Source organism: Crocodylus porosus, unplaced genomic scaffold, assembly GCF_001723895.1.
Source record: "Crocodylus porosus isolate Cpor-Errol unplaced genomic scaffold, CroPor_comp1, whole genome shotgun sequence".
Lineage (NCBI taxonomy): Eukaryota > Metazoa > Chordata > Crocodylia > Crocodylidae > Crocodylus > Crocodylus porosus.
In genome coordinates this window covers 61,503,296-61,524,758 of record NW_017728931.1, presented here as the reverse complement: position 1 = coordinate 61,524,758, position 21,463 = coordinate 61,503,296, and the positions used below count along the sequence as shown (strand labels likewise).

General features: G+C 45.2%; 1 protein-coding gene across 3 annotated transcripts in view; it reads right to left on the bottom strand.

Annotated features, from left to right (window-relative positions):
• Nucleotides 1-17,204, bottom strand: part of LOC109316846 (putative RNA-binding protein Luc7-like 2) — a 54,112-nt gene extending 36,908 nt beyond the window's left edge. Inside the window, exons 1-3 of one of the 3 annotated variants that reach the window (XM_019545218.1) lie at nucleotides 16,961-17,204; nucleotides 2,604-2,674; nucleotides 878-972 (exon numbers count right to left, since the gene is read on the bottom strand). In XM_019545218.1, coding sequence (XP_019400763.1) covers nucleotides 878-972; nucleotides 2,604-2,661 — 153 coding nt within the window. In that variant the 5' untranslated portion in view covers nucleotides 2,662-2,674; nucleotides 16,961-17,204. Of the gene's footprint in view, nucleotides 1-877; nucleotides 973-1,676; nucleotides 1,863-2,603; nucleotides 2,675-16,960 lie in introns of those variants that run through there. The other 2 variants (XM_019545217.1, XM_019545220.1) reach the window with 2 other exon arrangements.
• Nucleotides 17,205-21,463: the final 4,259 nt, after the last annotated feature.

Here is a 21,463-nt window from a genome sequence, read left to right as displayed (position 1 = left end):
AATAAGGGGAGGTAAGATCCTGCTTCAAATGGCTAAACATTATAATTCTGCAATGGTACTGAAGTAGAGGTAAGGGTTGCCCATGTGTGGTATTATGAGTAGAAGCAGGAGGAAACCTCTGGGATTGTCATATTGCATCCTTGTACTACTATTAATACTCCTGGCACCAGGGAAATGCTGCAGCATTTCACCAATCAAATATCTCTCACTCACCCTTTAATGTTTAACAACAGTTCTGGGGACGGAAAGCAGTTCAGCTAGAAGGAGATGAAAAGGCAGCAAAAAATTTGTACTGAGAGAATTAGCAAAAGAATCTCTGACTGATCAACATGTCACACAGGCATGGCTGCTGAGACTCACAGAATTAAGGATGGTGGTATCTCAATATTCTTTTCTGAAGAAGGAATTGTCTTTGAACCTGTTTTTGAGCTTTGTGGGAGTGGCACAACAGTCAGAAATAGAGGACATAGAGCAGATTCTACAACAGGGTCTTCTTTTTCAAGAAGTGATTTCATGTGTAGCATGGCACCCTAGCTTCAATTCTAAATAGCCAATGTCTTTTGTTGTATTGGAAAGGCTATAAAAAAAAAAGCGGCAAAAGTGACTGAAATACATGCAGATTGTATAGGATACTATGCATGCTAGAATAAGGGAGAGTGAATTTGAGAAATACATTCATGGGTTGTGGGGGAAATAAGAAGGTACAAGGTGTACACCCAAATATTTTGGCTACACACAAAGAAAATGCCTATGCTACGCTGAAAAACTGCAAAGTTAACATAGGTATCAAAAAGGGTATATTACAAGAATTAAAGAATGACTATACTAATGTTTCTATTTTGTGTCTGAAAATAAAATGTAAGATTTAGCTACATACGGTTCCAGAGAGGACATCATGAGGGCAGCAGTTGAGGAGGTGACTCTTGCACACTCTGTCATCACTGAATTTGATTCGCTGACGGGTAGTGTCTCCTGTAATATAGAAGCAAAGACACTCCAGGTTAGATGTGTGGGGAAGGTAGCCTCTTTTCACAGGTTACATACAAATGATTAACTTTCTTTAACCTACAACAATGAAAATTTAAGAGAAGCTAGAATTTAAAAGTACTATTTAATCCCTATCCTAAGTTTAAATATCTTACACACTATATAATGTTGTTTAACTATAAGTAAGCCTACACTTACACTGTAAAAGTATGCCTGAGGCTGAAAAAAATCAGTGTTGGGTGAAAACATACCTTTGCTATGTAGCACCTCTTTAAGATGCTGCACAGGTGGCTATTCCAGAACCTGTATAAACTATACTGATGTAACTGTACTTGGCAATTAGCATATACAACAGCTTTACAAATATTTAATATATACTAGGAGTCTCCACTGAACCCCACCTGCTTCTTCTTCTATTAGTTTGTTCTTGGATGCAAAACATCCTCTTACTTCTAGTGGGGCAGTGCAAACAGATGTCAGAAACAGATTACATGCTTACAAACCTGGAAAAAAATCTGTCACACATATGGATATATTGTCTACGTGCAACATTACTTTTCTAGAAGCTTACATAACCCATATCATAAACCATATATGCTGCATGTTGCTGGACTGGGAGAATTTTAATTATATCTTCATAATGGCAGGGGCAGTTCCTATTGAATCAGCAGAGGCATCAACCTGCTTACCACACACCGAGGTCCAACCGCAAGTTTAAATATTCCCATCTGTGAACAAGGTTGGAGACTAGTTCCAAATAATCAACTAGTGAGGTTACAGCTATTGTTTTATTGCAGAATTCGTTTCCTTAAAAGTCATAACAGAACTGTCACCATTCAGGTTTTGGAAGTGAAGTCTCTCATAAGGATTTTTTCCTGTAAAGATACAGGAGTTATAAAACATCTAAAAATCCTTTCAGGGTGCACTATTTATTAATTAAAATATAACAACCTGTGAAGATTGCTAGTCAATGAAAACCTACCGGTGAATTACTGAAGCAAGGGCAGCTGCTGGAGAAAAAGTACGACTTCAGTTTCCAACTTTTTCCCACCTCACCTTAGAATATGTTAAAAGTGTGGATAAATTTTGCAGTTATGAATGTTATCATTTCATTATATTGAACCTGAGACAGCTAAGAGGTCTTAATCTATGAAATGGTTCAACAAACCATTAGTTAGATAACCATATAAAAGGATGCTTTTAGTTGTCGTGTCCTTTGTTCTACGTTACCTTTTTTTAAACATCACAGCTATGTATAAGTAAACTAAATGCAACATTTTCAGAAGGCTTAAATTTCATACACTTTACTAAGCAAATAAAAAAACTCTCCAAAACAAGACAGACTTAACTGCCTGTAGGATACAAGAAAATCATAACACTAGGATTCACAGGCTAGAACAACTTCACAGCATATCAACAATAGGTCTTCTAGAGGCTAAGTCTCTTTTGATAGGCCGTTTGTAATACTAAAAAATTTAGAGTTATCCCTTTATAAAATCATGCCTGCCACTGTAGTGAAAGACTTCCTGGGAAGGGGGAGGGCCCATTTTTTTAAAAAACATAACTGCGTTTGTTCCACATTCATTAACACATCTGAAAAGTTAGTGATAACTCACGGCTCGGCGAATGCGGGGCCTTTCTGACACTCCCTTGCAGATTGAAGTAGGCAGGCATAGATACATTGAACCTTTATAAATAAAACAAGGGGCTAGATTGTTCAGTTTGTATAGAACAATAGACTCTGCCAGCAATTTCAACACAGCATCTAGAAATACATGTTGACTGTAAAGATTCATGTACATAAAAGCAAATGAACAAAATCAGAGTATTAAGAAAAGACAGCTGATGGCCTCATAGGACTAGACTACTGAGATGGATATTGAGACAATGAAGCTTCTAAAGTTCCTCACCCCAAATGGGGAAAGGGATTTTCATAAAGGTTACAGCCTCCAGATGTAAGATTCTTTGTACCTCTCTCACTAACCACTAACAGCTGATTGTACAAAAGCAGCATATTCAATCTGTCTTGCTTTTTCATCTATGAACTAGACTACTATGGCAAACTACAGTTTACTACTGGGAGAATAAGAAAGAGGGGATGGGTTGACAAAGAGAAAAGAAATAGCTGGAGAATGAATGCATGAGTGAAAGCCGTAGGAATCAGTTCAATATTTACATTTTAGTCTATTATGATTTTTGTTACTGTTCTCACCCCAGTATTCAAACATTGCCCAGGTAAGTGACACTTATATGAATTCTAGTTTATACCTTTAGTTGCTTCATTTAATGTATACTTTCATTTTTTAGTCTATACTATGATGGCAGGAAAGCTGTTTCAGAGACTTGCATATATTTACACTATACCCTAAAGAAGGTTAAGCTCCAAGTTAGCAAGAGCTCATTCCACAGCCAGATCCCCTAAAATGAATATAGGCTTCACCTGTCACACACTGTGAACTCTACTATCCTAAAGTATTGCACATGCCTTGGGAATTCACAGATGAAGCCTGCTTTTAAATATACTGATAACCGTTTACCTTCAGGAGGTGGGGGCCCTTGTGGTATGTAACCTTCTTTGGAGGATTTATATAAAGGGAGGAATGAGAACTACCTCATGCCTCAGGTTCAACCTACTGCAAGAGGAGGGAACTTCCAGACCTTTTTGCATATTCAACTGCAAATACTATTTTATGTAGCTTCTCAAAAGCCGAATAAATTGAGGCATGAAAACCGCCAATTTATGATGTCATTTGATAATCAAGATGAACACACCTCTTTGCTCTATTGGGTTTAATTAAACAATCAAGGAATCCAGTGTACAGTAATACTTTACCATCAAAAAGTTGCTGAACAAATTTATAGATTAAACCTGTTCCCGCCCTCCCCCCCCAGGAAAAAACCTGTTTACCTAAATACCCAGTAGTAACATAAAATGTTTTTTAAATTAATCTAAATGCAGTTAAACAAATACAATTAAACTTATCCTTTTAACAATTATGCATATTTATAAGAAAATGGAAAACTACCAGTGGTGGTCTGGACATTGTTACATATCCAATTTTTGTAAAAGAAACCCCCAAAACAAATTGTAGTTATTACAACAGAAATAATAGGGAATATATTAAATCCCATTTCTATGGAGCAGCAGAGTGTTTAAATGCTTGATTTCTGTATGTTTTTAAGTGTAAGCCTTAAAAAGTCGGTGTCACTGAATCAGTACCCATTCCTACACTAGGATCCATTCTAGCATTCCCTCTCAATTAGATCTTCTTATTTGTTAAAAAGTTATACACTGATTGACAGTGGGTTTATATGGAAACACAAGAATGACTAAAGTTCACCTAGAGAAACAGTAGCTTTAGTTTTTTTTAAAAGGCATCTGGACCAAACCACATTTCTATGATGCGTTACTTTGAGAATAAAGAAAAGAAGGATTTTAAAGCAGGACTAAAACTATTCAGGAAAAAATCCAACTATCATTGATGTTTTTATGTTTACATACTTCATCTCCCCTAAATACATGGGCACAACACATCTATTTTTGTGCATCAGGAGACCAAACCACAAAAAGTGGCAACAAGGGCTAAGAGTACAAGTACCAGCAACCTGTCAGTATTTTAAGTACAAGTAATTTTCTATATTAAGCTACATTGACCAAAACTGGTCACTTTTGCCAATAACATATATTGTGATACCACCTATAATGTCTTTACCACAATATTTTAAAGATATACTTTTAGTGTCTTACACTATAACAGGTAAGAATGACAGCTACATTCTGTACTCACAACTAGCTCTCTCACTGGCTTTTACCTTTGTGCATCTAAAGCAGCAAAAAAGGAACACCACTGCCATGACTATGCCAACAAATCACCAGAGGTGTCACTCCACTTTAGGTTTCAGTTCCTGAGCCTGAATCTGACAGTACTCGGCAAATTTCAAGGGGAGAAATTTACAACAGTGATATCAGGTTGCTGTTTTAATCCATATCCCCTTTCCCCAAGGAGGCAGCCTACCTTCTCCAAAAGCAGATACACTGAGCATAGTCACTGTCCTTGGAATCTTTCAATCACTTCTGATGGCATAAGGAATAGTATTCCCAAGAAATAGGCCAAATTGATAGAAATTAAAATAAGCATCAAGAAGTGAAACAAAAAAAAGAGTTAAAGGTGAAAAAGCAGGATCTTTTCAATAAAAAGATTCTGAAAATCAGAGTTTAGATGAGCAAGTAAAAAAAATTCTGGTAGAATTGTATCAGGATTTACTTCTTGTTTAGAAGGGACCATCTAACAACATTCTAACTCCTGGAGAGTATAAAGCAAAACACTATATACACATGGGATGCCCAAAGACAGAGCCAGGCTGATGATCCAAAGGATAAATTAAAATTGAATAATGTAAATTTTGCTAAATTTTGCTAAATTTTAATATAGCCTATTCCCCTACCATCAAACAAGCAAACCACTGCTAACATAAACAACGTAGAAAACCTCAAAATTAAGCAACTCAACTACTGGGGGTGGGGAGGAAAGAGTAATACCTCACCACCACTGCCCTTTAGTGTCAAGAAAGTATTATTTACTATTCTGAGGCAGATTCTGTAGCAGACCTAAAAATGAGAGGCTTCCCCTCAATAACACTCAATTCCAAGCAGTGTTGCTTCAAGAATATGCAGGAAAGAACCATGAAAATGTGATACAAAACACCCCAAAATAAGGAAAACAGGTTTTGTTTTGATTCAATAAGGCTTGACATCACTAAGTTGACTCAGACATTTCTGCAACAATGCAAAGAGTCAGCCACTTGGATCTAGTCCTTATACTACTAAATAGATTTCAACTGAAATAAATTAATGGATATTAAAGGAAGCTCCCAAGATGTTTTAACATTAAATATATGGAGCAGGGTAGGCCTCAGTTGGTTAGTTTATATCAGTGGTTTTCAACCTTTTTTCATTTGTGGACCCCTAAAAAATTTTGAATGGAAGTGTAGACCCCTTTGGAAATTTTGAATGGAAGTTCAGACCTCTCTGAATTTTAAATGCAAGTGTTCACATACTTTTTATTGATCACAGTCATCTTTCACAGACCCCTTAGACAGAATCTGCAGACCCCCAGGGATCCTCAGATCACAGGTTCAAAGCCACTAGTTAATGGGAAACTAGAGGGGCCTACCTGGCATTTTGGACACTGCATTACTAGAGGTGCAGCGATATATCAGTTCATAATGTACTGGTACTGATAAAAGCACAATTGACATTATTGGCAATCGGCTGTTTTTGGCTGATGCAGTCAATAATTTCTCCGATAAACGCTGTGTGCATGAGTGCAGCCTGGCAGCTTGGAGAGCAGCATCCAGCCGGTAAGTCTGTGGGGGAGAAAGGGGTGGAGGGAGAGGACAGATTGAGGCCCCTGCAGTAAGGGAGGGGGTGGAGGTGGGGCAGGCGCTGCCCAGCCAGGGCAGGGGATGGAGCTGTATGTGGCTCGTTCGAGGGAGTGGGGGCTCCCAGTGCTAGCATACCGTGCGGGAGGCATGGGGGGCACTTGCCCCCCAGATCTGTGCAGGGTGAGGGTGGGCTGTCATTGAGGGCTGGGGTCAGGGACGGTGCCAAGCTCTTCTCAGTGACGGGGGCTAAGCTGGGGCTGCGTGCGGAGCAGACTGCAGCGGCACTGGGAGGAGGGGCTCCAGGGTGGGCTATGGCAAATTTTGAGGTGGCTGTAGCTCACCCCATAGCCCTCTCTCCCAGCGCTACCACCTGCCCCATGCACAGCTCAGGCCCAGCCCTCTCACCAAGAAGAGCCCGGCACCACCCTAGCCCGCAATAACAGCCCACCCTTGCCCCGCTCACGTCTGGGGGACACATGCCCTTCCGTGCCTCCCTCAGGGTGTGCCAGCAGCAGGAGCCACCCCCACCCCAAGCCCCTGGATGAGATGCTCACAGCTCCATTCCATGCCCTACCCTGGCTGGGCAGCACCTGCCCCTACCCCAGCCCCACTCCCTCCCTCACCATAGGGGCCTCAATCTGTCTGTCGCTCCCCCCCCATACACCTTTCCCCCCGCACAGACTTACCAGCTGGGCTCTGCTCTCCGAACTGCCGGGCTGCATATTGGCAATCGGATCAGTATCGGCTGATATGGTTCGTTCATAAATTGCCCATCGGTATTGGCCCAGAAAATCTTTATTGGTGCACTCCTATGCATCACCTTTTCAGACACCAGATTTCAGAATGGCTACAATCTATTTTAGAAATATTTGCATCACTGGAAAACACATGTATAGATTTTATTTCCAGCGACACAACAAATTTTAGACATAGATTTTAGTTCTGCTGTCTGGTTACCCCAACTCATGCTGAACAGACCTATGGCCACTACTTTCATGGCAGTTTAAGTCCATTTCTAAGCAAAGCCTGTCCAAAACAGCCCTGAAGCTGTTGGTCCAAGGACCACTGGCAAATAGTGTGCAATCCATTTTCACTGGATCTCATGATCCACTGAGATTCTCTCATACAGAGCTGTAGCTGTGGGATGTCAGTTTCATTTTTTTAATGGTCAAAGGCAGCATTTCATCTCAAGATTGACTCAAAAAGAGATAGTTTCTCTAGTGTTCGATATGCTCAGTTTTTGCCTAGAATTTAAAGTTACAAACTAGACGGATTATGTCAAATGTTTCAGCTTTTTGAAGGACTAATCCTGATGCCAAAACTTTCATTGTAGGCATCTGTTCTCTGCACATCAGACGCAATGATCCCCAAAACTGGGTATGTCATCACAAATCAAGGTGTATCATGTTTTTTGTACATGGGCTTTTGTTCCCAGTTCTGAATGCCAATACCACACTGATTAAGGATTATTAAAAAACAAAAAACCCCAAAACCCATGAATCTTTATCACTGCCCAATATGTAAGTCTCCCTCAAAGTACAGTTTCCATAAAGAACTTTTTGTCAGCAGTTATCAGACTACTAGACAACTGGATCACCTTTATGGTGTCTGCACACATTGTAGTGCCATGACAAATGTTTGCTGGATGGATTTGGGATTCCCTCGCCATTAGATAGAAATGGTTCATCTTTTTGGCATTATGATGATAGATTATCCACAGTTCAAAAAAGTAAAGTGGTCAAGACTACCACCTTGGAGAGCAGTGATTCTTAGCTATTGCACTGCAACAGCCTATGCAAGATTAGCACTGCAAGCACCTACACGTGGTTCACAAGATAAACCCATATATTTCAAATCTGCATCTACAGTATCAAAACTATTCTGACCTGTTGTGGTCTTCCTACGTCCTCTGCAACACAAAAATTGTTCTATTATTTTCCCATAGTCAAAAATGTGTGAAAGGTAAGAGCTGGCATTTTCCAAGGAGCACCTTGAGCGTAACAAGATGGAGAACCACTAAATGTAAACTTTCAATTTTGTCCGAAAAGTTATACCTCTCTGTCATGGACTAAAGACGCTCATGTAACATTCCAGAGACAGCAGGCTATTCAGTGGAGAACAACATTGATGTTCACTTCACACGAGCAAGTTCAACACAGGTAAGTGAACTCAGCTACAGACTGAAACATATGCACTCCACTTATAACTGATGGCAAATAGGAATTACCAGGAGTAACCTTATACATAAACATATATTTTTAAGGACTATAACTGATCTGAAAGAATGTGAGCATGCAGTAGCAAAGCAATCCATGACAACTTTCATATCATCCCAGGAATGAACAGTCAAAGCCCAGGTGTCAGCAAACAAAACTTATATGGAAATGTTCCTCAAGAATCCTTACTTTTGCTAGCAGCTACTTGGGATTGAACAGTTTTCTATCAACCATTAATTTAATTTGAATTCCTAATATCAAGACTGGAAAAACCAACTAACAGCATGGCAACAAACAAGCTATTTTATAGTCTGAATGCAAGGGCAAAGCCATGTTTTACACTGCTTGTTACAGGAAGCAGACTGAAGATATTCCCATCTTCCATCATGAAACTGTGGCACATTCATTATAATTGAACAACAAGATCCAGTCAAAAGCCTGGGTCAAATTTCTCTGTAAGATCAAAGACAGTAGAAATCAATACTCTGCTTTCTCCATTTCCCTTGTATTTGCTGTGCAGAAAAGGTCATGTGTGTTGTTCCTCTTTCTTCCCTGAAACCACACTGGCTATCCAGCAAAATTACTTCATCTATGTCAAGGAACTGAGTATGAGTCTGACAAGGATCCTGTCATTAAACATTATTAAGGAGATGCCCAGGTGATTGTCTCACATGACACAATTACCTTTCTTCTTTAATACAATTGACAATAGAAGCATCTTTGTTTTCTTGTATATGGAGCATCATTCTTTTACACCACCCTGATTAGAAGAATTCTTTGAAATGCTTGGTTAAGTGGTCCTAGACATCTATATAGGTCTTCGCTGGAATGGTACTAGAGTTAGATGAGAGCAATGCAATTGCCTTTTCACTCTTGTAACAAATAGCTTTCAGTGAACATTTCAATGATGGCATGTAAAGCTAAGGTGTGAAGAGATGAACAAATTATAATAAGTTAAAGGGCTAGATTTGGCACATGTCCCCTGATTCACATTTCTTTTGTGCATCTGTTCTGTCCCAGTAAATACAAGCCATAGTTGATCAACAACTTTATCATCAAGCTGGATTACCTGTTAACCATATTTTTTAAACTTTTAGCTAACTTTTTCAGAACTTGGCTGTTTTCAGTTAAGAGGGTGTTTCCATCTGAATCCCTCACAAGTGTGTAGCCCCTTGGCTGAGGCCCACACAGTTTTATAAGCATCAAGGAATTGTTTCATATTGTTTTAGTCCAAGTGTGACTATGGCTCACTGACATCCTTGCTCCACCAAGCATCACATACAGCTTTTAATTTTAGTTTACAACATGTGTATTGTTTTTCAATAAGTGGATTTCTTGAAAGCTTATATTTTATCAGTCATCCAAGATAAATGCAGTGGATGGTTCTCATCAGGCAATTTTTTCATATCCTCAGCACTCTCACCAAACCAGTCTTGATGTTCCCAGACTGTTAAGCCCAGTCTTGAGAGCAGCTGTGTAAACAGTAGTTTGAAGCACTTCCAGTCAGGTTCAACATCACCATAGATCAATCACAGATACTTCAAGGATTGCAACCATGCCTTTAGACACTCTTGAATACAACACATCTCTCCCCCCAAATCCAGGCATTCTCAGCAATGAAATATGGTAAAAGCAGTTTCTGCCTCTAAGGTTGGGGGGTGGTGGTGGTGGTGAAAGTAATGCTACAGTACTGCACATGGGGCTCCCTAGCTGCTGGCTGTGGACTTGCACAAACTGCCCCTCAGTTACTTACTGCTACTTACGACTGTTCTTAAGGAAAAATCTTTTGTTCCTTCATTCTACTTCTCAGAAAAAAGGTACATACTTTGTCTGGGGGCCTGGTATATGTGAGCTTTCTAACAGCATTGAGAGGCAGAACCACATACTGAAAGACTACTCTTAAAGCAGAAATCAAACATGAAAGCCAGCTTAGCCAAAAGAACCAAACCTCCCCTTCCTTCCTTAATAAAAGGTCTGCGAAAACACAAGGGAGCCCGATTTCTTTATCATTTTGCCATGGGACTTCCATGTGGCTCCCCCCCATACCTCCAAAAAACCTCTCCAATGCAAAATCTCTGAACTTTCTGATGGAAGCCAGAGACTTGAAAGTCAAGCAGGTAACAGTCCATCCTTGCCAACATGTGACCTGCATCAATGGCTAATGATACAGCATAGAATCACAGAAAATTAAGGTTGGAAGGGACCTCAGGAGGTCATCCAATCCAACCCCCTAAAACAGGGGACGATCCCCAATTAGATGATTCCAGCCAGGCCTTTGTCAAGCTGGGCTTTAAAAACCTCCAAGGATGGAGCTTCCACCACCTCTCTAGATAACTGGTTCCAGTGCTTCACCACCCTCCAAGTGAGAAAGTTTTTCCTAATATCCAACCTAAACCTCCCCTGCTGCACCTCAACACAACTGCTCTTTATTCTGTCATCTGCCACCACTGAGAACAGTCTAGCTCCATCCTCTCTGGAACCACCCTTCAGGTAGTTAGATGCTGCTATCATATCCCCTCTCAGTCTTCTCTTCTGCAAACTAAATAAGCCCAGTTCCCTCAGCCTCTCCTCAGGAGTCATGTGCCCCAATCCCACAACCATTTTTGCTGTCCCTCTACTGGACTCTCTTCAACTTGTCCACATCCTTTCTATAGTGGGGGGTCCAAAACTGGACACAATACTCCAGATGTGGCCTCACTATTGCCAAATAGAGGGGAAGAATCACTTACTTTAATCTGCTGGCAATGCTTGCACTAATGCAGCCCAGTATGCTGTTAGCTTTCTTCTCATCAAGCACACACTGTTAACTCATATCCAGCTTATTGTTTATTGTAACCTCCAGGTTCCTTTCAGCAGAGCTGCAGCATAGTCAGTTGGTCCCAAGCCTGTAGTGACACATGGGACTGTTTCATTTTATGTGTAGGGCTTTGTACTTATCCTTGCTGAACCTCACGAGATCTCTTTTGGCCCAATCCTCCTTTGTCTAGATCACTCTGAATCATATTCCAACAATCCAGAATATCTATTACTCCTCCCAGTTTAGCATTCATTGCAAACTTGCTGAGGGTGCACTCCATTCAATCTTCCAGATTGTTCAATATCTTCATTAACAAAACAGGCCCCAGGGGCATTCCACTTGACGCAGACTGACAGCTAGACATCAAGACATTGATCACTACCTGTCGAGCTTGATGATTCAGCCAACTTTCTATCCTCCTTATAGTTCAGTCATTCAACCCACACTTCCTGCTTGCAAGAATGCTGTAGGAGACCGTATCAAAAACCTTGCTAAAGTCAAGGTATATCATGTCCATTGCTTTCCGCACATCCACAGGGTCAGTCATCATCATATCATAAAAGGCAATCAGGTTGGTCAGGCATGACTTGCCCTTGGTGAATCCATGCTGACTGTTCCTAATCACTTTCTTCTCCTCCAAGTGCTTAGACATGATTTCTTGACGACCTGCTCCATGACGTTTTCTGGAGACTGAGGTGAGGGCTGACTGGTCTGTAGTTCTCTTTTTAAATATGTGCACTATATTTGCCCTTTTCCAATTGTCTGGGACCTCCCCAGTCACTATGAGCTTTCAAAGATAATGCCCAGTGGCTCTGCAATCACATCAGCCAACCCACCCACTCCCCTCAAATGCATTGCATCAGTGCCATGGACTTATACAGGCCCAGCTCTTCCAAGTAATCCTTAACCTGTTCTTTTACCACTGAGGGCTGCTCGCTATCTCCTCACACCGTACTGCCCAGTGCAGTAGTCTGGGAGCTGATTTTGTCTCTGAAGACCAACGTGAAAAGAGCACTGAGTACTTCAGCCTTTTCTTTATCTGTCATTAGGTTGCCTCCCCCATCCAATAAGGGACCGACACTTTCCCTGACCTTCTTGTTGCTAATGTGTTGGACCTTGTCTGCATCCTTGCACAAGATTTTCTTAGAGATTTAACCCAAATGGAAAAAAAGTGAGGCATTGTCTTGCTTTTAGTCACTGCTACCTTCACGATCAGCCACATTTCTGGTTTTTTTATGAAAGGTTGATGACATACTCTGGGAAGACTCATCACACTTACCTTTAAGATAGCAACAGCCATACGAGGTATCTGCTACAAATTCCCACACTTCATTCTATGCTAAAACAACTGTTAGGACATAACTATTTGACTTCAGTCATGGTATCTCTTTATAGTACTACTTGTAGATTCCAGGACTGGAAAGCATTTTTTTGTTTTTTGACAGCTGCTGAAAAAAAATTCAGAAAGTCAGAATCACTCCTGCTAAGTTATTTTTGTGTTTTTTTCTGTGATAGAAATACAGCGGACCTGCGGAGTCTCTTGCCTAATCATCTCAAGTGGCCAGAGCAGTCAATTATATGGAAAAAGTCGTCGAACATCAACACTGCTTTGGGAAGTGCCATCTACCATGGACAGAACTTTTGTCCATGAAGAACAATAGCCTTAATACAAAACCTACCCTCAAATACTTTGAGAGTTCTAACCATGTTAACCATATATAGATAAATGTTCTGAAATTGTTACTGCCTTACAGTAGGCCCATCAAGGATTTGCAATGAGTTGGCTACACTGAAAAACACTTACGGAAACAACAAAATATCATATCCACCTCAAGAACAGAAGAGAAAATTTACGGCTTTCTGACACAGCTGTTTGAAGACTGAGATACTGCAGCAGCGCAATAGGGCAGGCCTGCCCAACTGGCAGCCAGTAGGCTGCATGCAATCCCCATAGAATTTATTTTTGACCCCCCCCCTCCAGAGCTGTCATCCAACTATGGCTCCCCCCATAATCCTGACTACAACAGCAGCCAGCCAGGGTCTCTATGCTCCCTCTCATTCCTCTGGCTTCTGCTTCCTGCCCACCCTAGAGGGAGATGCAGCAGGTGGTAGGGGAAGGAAGAGGGAGAGAAAAACGTTTTCAGTGTGGGGTTGCCTGGCCACTGGATGTCTTCATTGTGGGGGACACTGGCTGCTTATAAGTTGGGAAGTTGGAGAGCCCTGCATTGATTCTGATACCTGAGGAGTTAACAGGAATAGAGTATCATTGATTTCAAATACTGAAGCTTCAAGCATTATGAGAAAACAAAGTACAGCAGAGCACTTGAATTCAACATGTCTCCTTCACCAGAAATAACCTACGTTTGTCCCAAACATGTGACCATGACTCCATGTCCCAGGGTTAAAAGGCTGCTTCCTCCTTGTGAAACTGGCTCACAATTCTTCAAAGGCTAGATCCTCATCAGATGTATAGGAGGTTCCCTGGCTGCCTCAAGTACAGATGTGAGAAGTTCTTCATGTTCTCTCAGAGTCCAAAATGATATATGCAAACATATCTGGCACTGTAACTTTGTAGCTGACTGTGAGGCAGACAATGTTACACATATGGCCATCTGTCATCCCTATTTCAAGGATTGGGTCCGGGGCTACTGAATGACCTTTCTAGCTCCCTACATTTTGGGGGAGAGGGAAACAAACATCCACACACAAGTTTTAACCAACCTATACTTAAAAGTGATCCACAATTTCATGCTTGTAAAGCAGAGGTTAGCAACCTTTTAGGACCAGCAGGCTGAATTAATGGAGCTTGATCCAAAGGCTGACCACAGCTGCCACTTCATCCCTCACATTGCCACCAACATCCCCTGTCATCAAACTGTTGCAGACACCCTGGCTTCACAGGCTGGACAAAATTGCTTGGTGGGCCTGATGTGGCCCATAGGATATACGTTGCCACTCTGTTCTTCTAATTCATCATGTCTGTTTTAAATTAATCCACTTGTGTGTGACCTTCACTGCACCCGTTTTGTTTAAAAGTGAATTGGCAGCGGAGTGTACCTTTACCTTTTCATGTTTCGGTTGATGTGGATGAAAAGTGTGTTACACGTATACTTATCTAAGATTCTGTAAATGCCTTAGATAAGATTACTTAAGTGATTTTTCTAGTATATATCCCAAGTGTATCTGCCAATACCAGCCCTGTTACTCAAAAAGCAGAAGTATTTTTCATAACTGAGTTCTTTCTACTGTCAAATAAGCAAAGTCAGAAAGGTCAGTGCAGTAAATCACGAGGGTCCTTAAGACCAAATATTTTTTCTATGGGTGCACTGATAGATTTGTTGGGCCAATACCAAGGGTCGATTACTGACTAGCCGTATTGGCTGATACTGATTTGATTGCCGATATGCAGCCTTGTAGCATGGAGAGCAGCATCTGGCTGGTAAGAATGTTGGGGGGGGGGCATAGGAGAGGCAAGGGATGAAGCGGGGGCAGATCGAGGCCCCCTCAGTGAGGGAGGGAGTGGGGCAAGGGTAGGGGCTGCCCAGCCAGGGCAGGACAGGGCGCAGGACAGAGCCATGGACAACTCCTGCCGCTGCACACACCCTAGGGCAAGTATGGGAGGGGGCATGTCCCCCAGATCTGTGCCTGTGGTGAGGGCTGGTTGCCTGCTGTGGGCTCACAGCTGCACTGGGCTCTTCCTGGAGGAGGGACTAAGCTTGGACCAGGGTGGGCAGCGGTGGGGCGGGTGGGGGGGAAGGGCTACAGCCACGAAGATTCACCATAACCCCCCCCCCACACACACACACAGTATCCTTCCTTCACAGCATGGCTGCTGCCCACCCCAAGTGCAGCCCTGGCCCAGACACTGGCCAAGAAGAGTCTGGCACACCCTCGGCCCTTGGTGTGCAGCAGGCAGCCCACCCTTGTCCCATGCACAGATCTGGGGGCCATGTGCCCCCCATGCCTCCCTCAGGGTGCATGCAGTGGTGGGAACCGCCCCCCTGGACGAGCTGCCTGTGGCTTTGTCCCATGCTCTGCCCTGCCCCAGCTGAGCAGTGCCTGCCCCTATGCTGCTCTAGCCCCACTCCCTGTGGGGACCTTGATCTGCCCCTTCCCCGCTACAGACTTATCGGCCACATGCCGATCTCCAAGCAGGCAGGCTGCATTCACATATGCAGCATTTATTGGTGACATTATCAGCCACGTCAGTCAAAAAAGTCTGACTGCCGATAATGTCAATTTTCCTTTTATTGGTGTCAATACCATATGGTCCAAAGTATAGGTGCACCTCTATTTTTTTCTAAAAATGTTTTGTTTTCCGTTGATTTTCTAAGCAAACTTCAAATGCGGGAAGCACTGTTATCTAAGTGTTGTTAGCAGGTGCTTTAAAAGTCTTAATGAGCTTTAAGACACAAGCTTAGGATTGCATCTGTATATCAAATACTTCAAAACAACTATCACTCAACAGTAAAAAACAAACACACACAAAAAATCCTTTCCCAGAGCTGAAATTTTATTTTCTTTCTGCTTTAAGGATTAATCTTTGCAGCAAAGCCCTTATCTACAAGTCAGAGCAACTGCCTTCCTATGCATATTGTACAGTACTGCATCTGTGCTAGGGCCTAAAAAATTCTCTTCTCACAACACATTTATGATATGCAGAATACAGAACATTTATAAAAATGAGCCTATTCAGAGTGCTGCCCTGGTCTGTTTTTTTTTTTTTTTTTAAATGGCTACAGAGAACAGACTGGCCTTATACAGACTGAGGGAAGGGGGGCTTGTCAGGGTAGTTTCCTACACGTCAGTGTCAAACTTAAAGCAAAAATTGGCAAAGTTCTTCTAGCCCAGCAGTTCTCAACCTTTTTGTACCAGGACTCATTTGTAAACATAAGCGGTCAGTTCCCACCCACTGTCCCTCACTCCTGACAAGGACTCCATCTTTTCTCCAACACCAGATTTACCTGCTAGGAAGGGGGGGCCAAACACTTTCTAGTCTGACAAAGCTCAGCACCCCCTCACCGGCCTGAGGCTACTGAGAAAGTTGCAGGCCCAGTTGAGGCTCTCAGGCTCCTTACAAGGGAGGCAGCTGCTGCTGAACTTGAGTCCCCCCTTCCCCCATCAACGTTTGTGAACTAAGGGGCTGCTAATTTCAAGATCTAGTGCATCGAGGGCAGCTCGGGCCTTACACGAGGGATGGGCGGGGTAAGGCCCGTCCAGGCAAGGACAAGCCTGCGGCAGCTGCGCTCCTCTGCCGGTTCCCGCGGAGACTCCCGCGAGGGCGCTCGGCACGGCTGCGATAGCTGCGCCCGCCCGTGGGTCGAAAGTTCGAGGCCCCGCTGTTTCTCGCGGGAAGAACCGAAGGGCCGGGGGAGCGCTGGCCGAGGCCGAGGCCTGTTCTGCGCGGCAGGAAGGGATGAACTGGGCCGAGGCGGCGCTGCGGGACGCTCCGCCCCCGCGGCCTCCCAGCGCCAAGCCCGGCCCCGTTCCCGACCTGCGGGCACCGCGCGGCGGCAGGCGCCTCCCTTCCCGCCAAGGGCAACCCCGCCCGCCCGCTCCCGGCGGCCGCACTTACCGTCCCGGGACGTGCCCATGAGCTGGTCCAGCATGGCGCGCATCTGGGCCTGCGCCGACATCCTGCGCGCGAGGCCCGGCCCGGCTCAACAGCTGCGGCCTAGCGGCTCCTTGCAGCTCGGCCCGGCCCGCGAGGGATGGGAGGAGCTCCGCGCCGCGCGCTCCGGACTCAAGCCTTGACCGACGCGGGAACCCACCGCCTCGCGCTGGTCGTGGCCTCGCTTCCTCCCCCTCCCCCCGCGCGGCGCCCCCCCCAACAACCAGCCCAGCCGCTCGCGCGCCGGCGCCAACGGAAACCCGCCCGCGCGCGCGCGCTGCCCCCACCCCTCCGTGCAACGTCAGCGCCAGCAGGCCCTCGGATTGGGCGAGCGGCCGCGTTTGTGAGCTCAACGCAGGGGCGCTTCGCGTTTCCCGACAGCCGCCCCAACCCCTGGCAAGCTTTCTTCGGGCTGAGGTAGCGCGTGCCGTGATTGGCCGCGAGCTCTTCTGCGCCTGCTGTGACGCCGTCGTCCCGTCCCCGCGCCTGGCTAACCTAGAAGGGCCGTTTCCCCTTTAGCTACAGTCCCAAGGGTCGTTCCCCGCCCCCCGCGCAGCAGTGGTACATCCCGGGTGCCCGTTGGGGGGGGGGCGCCTGACCTTTCTGGGCTCCCTGCATAACAGAGGCTGCGGAACGGGGTGGGCCACTCGCGCCATGGCCCGACCCACTTTTAGCACGTTAATTTAGCTAGCTACGCAGTTAAAAAAATAGCTATACAGTTTTAACTGGAATGACAATTGCGCATTTGTGGGTTATATAAATTAACAGGCTAAAAGTGCGTTGGGCCACTGCCCGGGTGGCCCAACCCGTTCCACAGCCTGTGCCCTGCAACGAAAGACTTGCTGCTTTCCTTTCGTCCAAAAATAAATACATACAAAGGGTGAGGACTAAGAGCTGGCCTTTCTCCAAGGCCATGGGCAGATCTAGGACATTGAAAAGGGGGGTGCAGATGGCGAGGTGCCTCATCCCAAAGAACACAATGCACATTTCTCTCCAGTTGAAAAGGAGCTAGGAGCTTTATGAACATGCCAGGGGCCTAGGCTTGCCTCGTGGTTTAAGATTGAAGCAGAAATGGGCAGAACTTCACTGGAATGAGTTCTAAAAACAATCTGCAGGATCGTGAGCCAGGAGCTCCATTACCAGGAACAGGCAGCAGAATCGCAGAAGAAAGGCCAGCTGGATTGGTGGGGCATCAGGGGCATTAAAAAGAAAAGAGGCTTGTTAAGGGTATGGAAGGAATGAAGAGTTTAGAAGGGATTGTCAGTAGATGGTGAGCCATGAAGTCAGCTGACTCCCTCAGCACTGCCTGATGCCCCTGCCACACAACTGGCTTTGAACTTTGAATGGAGCAGGTGTGAAACATGGGTTTCCCACTGCAACCCCTGGATCTGCCCCTGCTCAGCCCAAGCAATGCCTGCAGCCTATTGAGGAAGGCCCAGTCTAAAAAGTTTGGGAACCACTGAGCTAGCGCAACCAGCTAGATCTGTGATCTGGCTGAGCTCAAAAACAAGACAGGCTTCCTATCTCATTGTACTGAATACGAAGGAGCTTGATATGTCCTCAAGATATCAGAAATAATATATTAAAAATGAAGAAATTCTAGATAGGCAAAATAAAGGAAGTGGTAAAGATAGCCCTGCAGTATGTAGGTGTACTGGATCAAGTCTGGACAATGATACATGCATTTAATAATCAATACTTTTATGTAGTACTTTTCATCCAGTTTTCAAATCGCAGACAAATACAATCCCTCATTTTACAGAGACCACTGAGAAGTGAAGCCAAATGCTTAAATCCAAACAGTGAATACAGAGCAGAACCAGGTAGAGAACTCAGATTATAAAATAAAAGTTATGAAATAAATATTCACAAAGCCATATGCTGACTAGATTGTCCATTTAGAATATTTACCTTTCACATAAATAGTCATTTTCTCTCACAGCTTTGTACTACTTCCGTGGCAATAACATGCTATTTAAAGGAATTTTAAATAGAGGCAGGGGCAGATTGGGGCAGGGTGTGCAGTAGTGCAGGTGCAGCCTCTTCTTGGCTCTGCCACTGGCTGTTCCAGGTACAGGGGAAGCCCAAGCCACTTTTGTCCTGCTTCAGACACAGGCTGCAGCTGTGTGTAGTGCTAGGCTTGCAGGGGACAGTGGCGGTAGGATGCAGGTTCCCTTTTCCAGTGTAGTTAAGACCCAAGGATGTCCCCTACTGGCTAGGAGTTGGAAAGGGAAACCTGCATGCCATCACTGCTGTCCCCTGCTGACAGGGACATGATGGGAACCCCAGAGCTGCCCCTGCCCCTCACTGCAGGGAGTGGCTGTGCAGGGAGCCCAGGGACAGCAATGGCAGCATGCAGGTTCCACCTTCCAGTGCCTGTTCTCTGTTAGCAGAGACCAGTAGGGAGGAAGGAGGGGGAGGTGTGGACAGGAAGCAAACCCAGATCTTCCCTCAAAATAATTAAAGCCCCAAAATTTGTGGAAAATTCATGCTGCTCTTTTCCCTCCATCACTGCTACATAGCCCATGGCAGGGTATAATGCACTAGTTAAGTGTTGCAGACTCAGTTCTTCCAGATTAAATGCTGATTCAAGGTCTAAAGAATTCACACTCATTAGGAATCCCCAGACATTTTCCTTGTGAGCCATCTTCTGTCTTAAACCATTCAGCAATTGTGGGATGGATGGATCCCAGGAAGCACGTGTGTATAGGTTTTAGGCAATACACTGGCCATACGCCCCTTGCCTAAAGCCTTGGGAAAGTTTCTTGAACAGAGGATGGCAACCTATGGCTCTGGTGGCAGGGCTAGCAATCAGCAGCGTTTAGTGAGGGGAATCAGCAGCACAGGGTGGCAAATGCCAGCAACCGAGGGGCAGTGGCTTACCTTGGAACTGGGCTCTGCTAATCTGGACCAACACTAGTAAAAGGTGGCCCACCCTTGCCCTGGAAGATAAGGGTGATTGGAGCAAAGGTATAATCCAGGCTTAGCAGAGGCTGGTACAAACTGACATTTCTAATGGATGGTAATTTTCTGACAACTTGGTTCAAGCAGGACTGTGCCTAAATAAGAAACAGCAAGAGAGTAATAATTACTATAATACAGCAAACACCCAAAGCAGGTACAGAACTAGGATCCACCAGTTTTAATCAGAAAGTGATGTATTTACAGGTGTAGAGATCTAAGAAGAACCCAAGAACATAAAAAGTGTTATACTGGGTCAAGACCAATAACCCATCTAGCTCAACATCCTGTCTCTGACTGCCCTGAACCCAGCTGACCAACACCCAATAGGCCCCTCCAACAACAGGGGGAGCTGACCATTACTTTGTGGACGCTAAACCCATAGTTCCCCTATGCATCAAACAGGCCTATCTCGGAGGTGGCAAGGGTGGATGCAAGGAGAGCGCTCAACCACACAGATGTTGAACAGCGGTGTTTGAACATTTGGCCTCGTGGGCCAGGTGAGTGGTATGGGGCCAGTCTGTGGGCTGGATCAAACCCAGCATACCAGGCTTGTGCCTTAGGAGCCTGGCACCAACTCTACAAGCTAAGTTAGGGCCCCAGGAGCCTGGTGTCACATCCTCCCACCACCTTATGCTGGGATTGGGCCCTGGCACCATGCTTGCCTGACCCAACACACAGGACTCATGGCTTCCCATGGGTCTGGAAATTTGGTGGTGGTGGGGGAGCAGTTCCAGCACTCCCGCTGCCAAACTTCCAGACCTATGGGGAATCCCGTAGGCCAAACAACATAATGCTGTTATTAGGATTAGGCCCTGGGATCCTGGCACTGCCCCTGCATGCTGGGCTTGCGTCTCAGCACCACTTCCTCCCATCCCCAAGCACCAGGACTGGGCCCCTGGGGCCTGGCACCGCATCTTCCCACCCCCACATGCTGGGACTGGGCCTTGAGACCCAGCCTGGCCCAGAACACTGGGATCAGGCATTTGACCCAGTGAGCAGGGCTCTCCACAGATCTGGAAATTTGGCCACGGGGGGAAAAACAGCACCACCCCTGCCAAATTTCCAGACCTGTAGGAACCCCTGTAGGCTAGATGACAGAGCTGCAGGTAGGGAGTTGTGCATCCCCAATCTAGAAATGCATCCCTATTTGCTACCCTCCCTGGCACCCACAATTTTAGTCAGAAATGATGGAGAAAAGCCTCCAACTTCCTGCCCAACAGCCCTCAGGGGATCCGAGACCCCTGAATTTCCTGGGTACCTGCCCAAGCCTGGCTGCACCTCCCCCTTTTCAGGGGGCCACGGGTTCCCCCATCCCCGCCATGGCACCCAGGGAACCCCCCTCCCAGCTCCACCTGGGCCTGGCCTCCCCTCCCCTCAAGAGCAGCAGGAGGCGGGGAGCCTGGCTGGGCTCGGGGCCAGGCGCGGGCGGCTAGGACACAGGCAGCAGCTTGGGTGCAACCATTTTAATGTGCTCCGCGCCCCGCAGGGCCCTGCCCGGCCAGG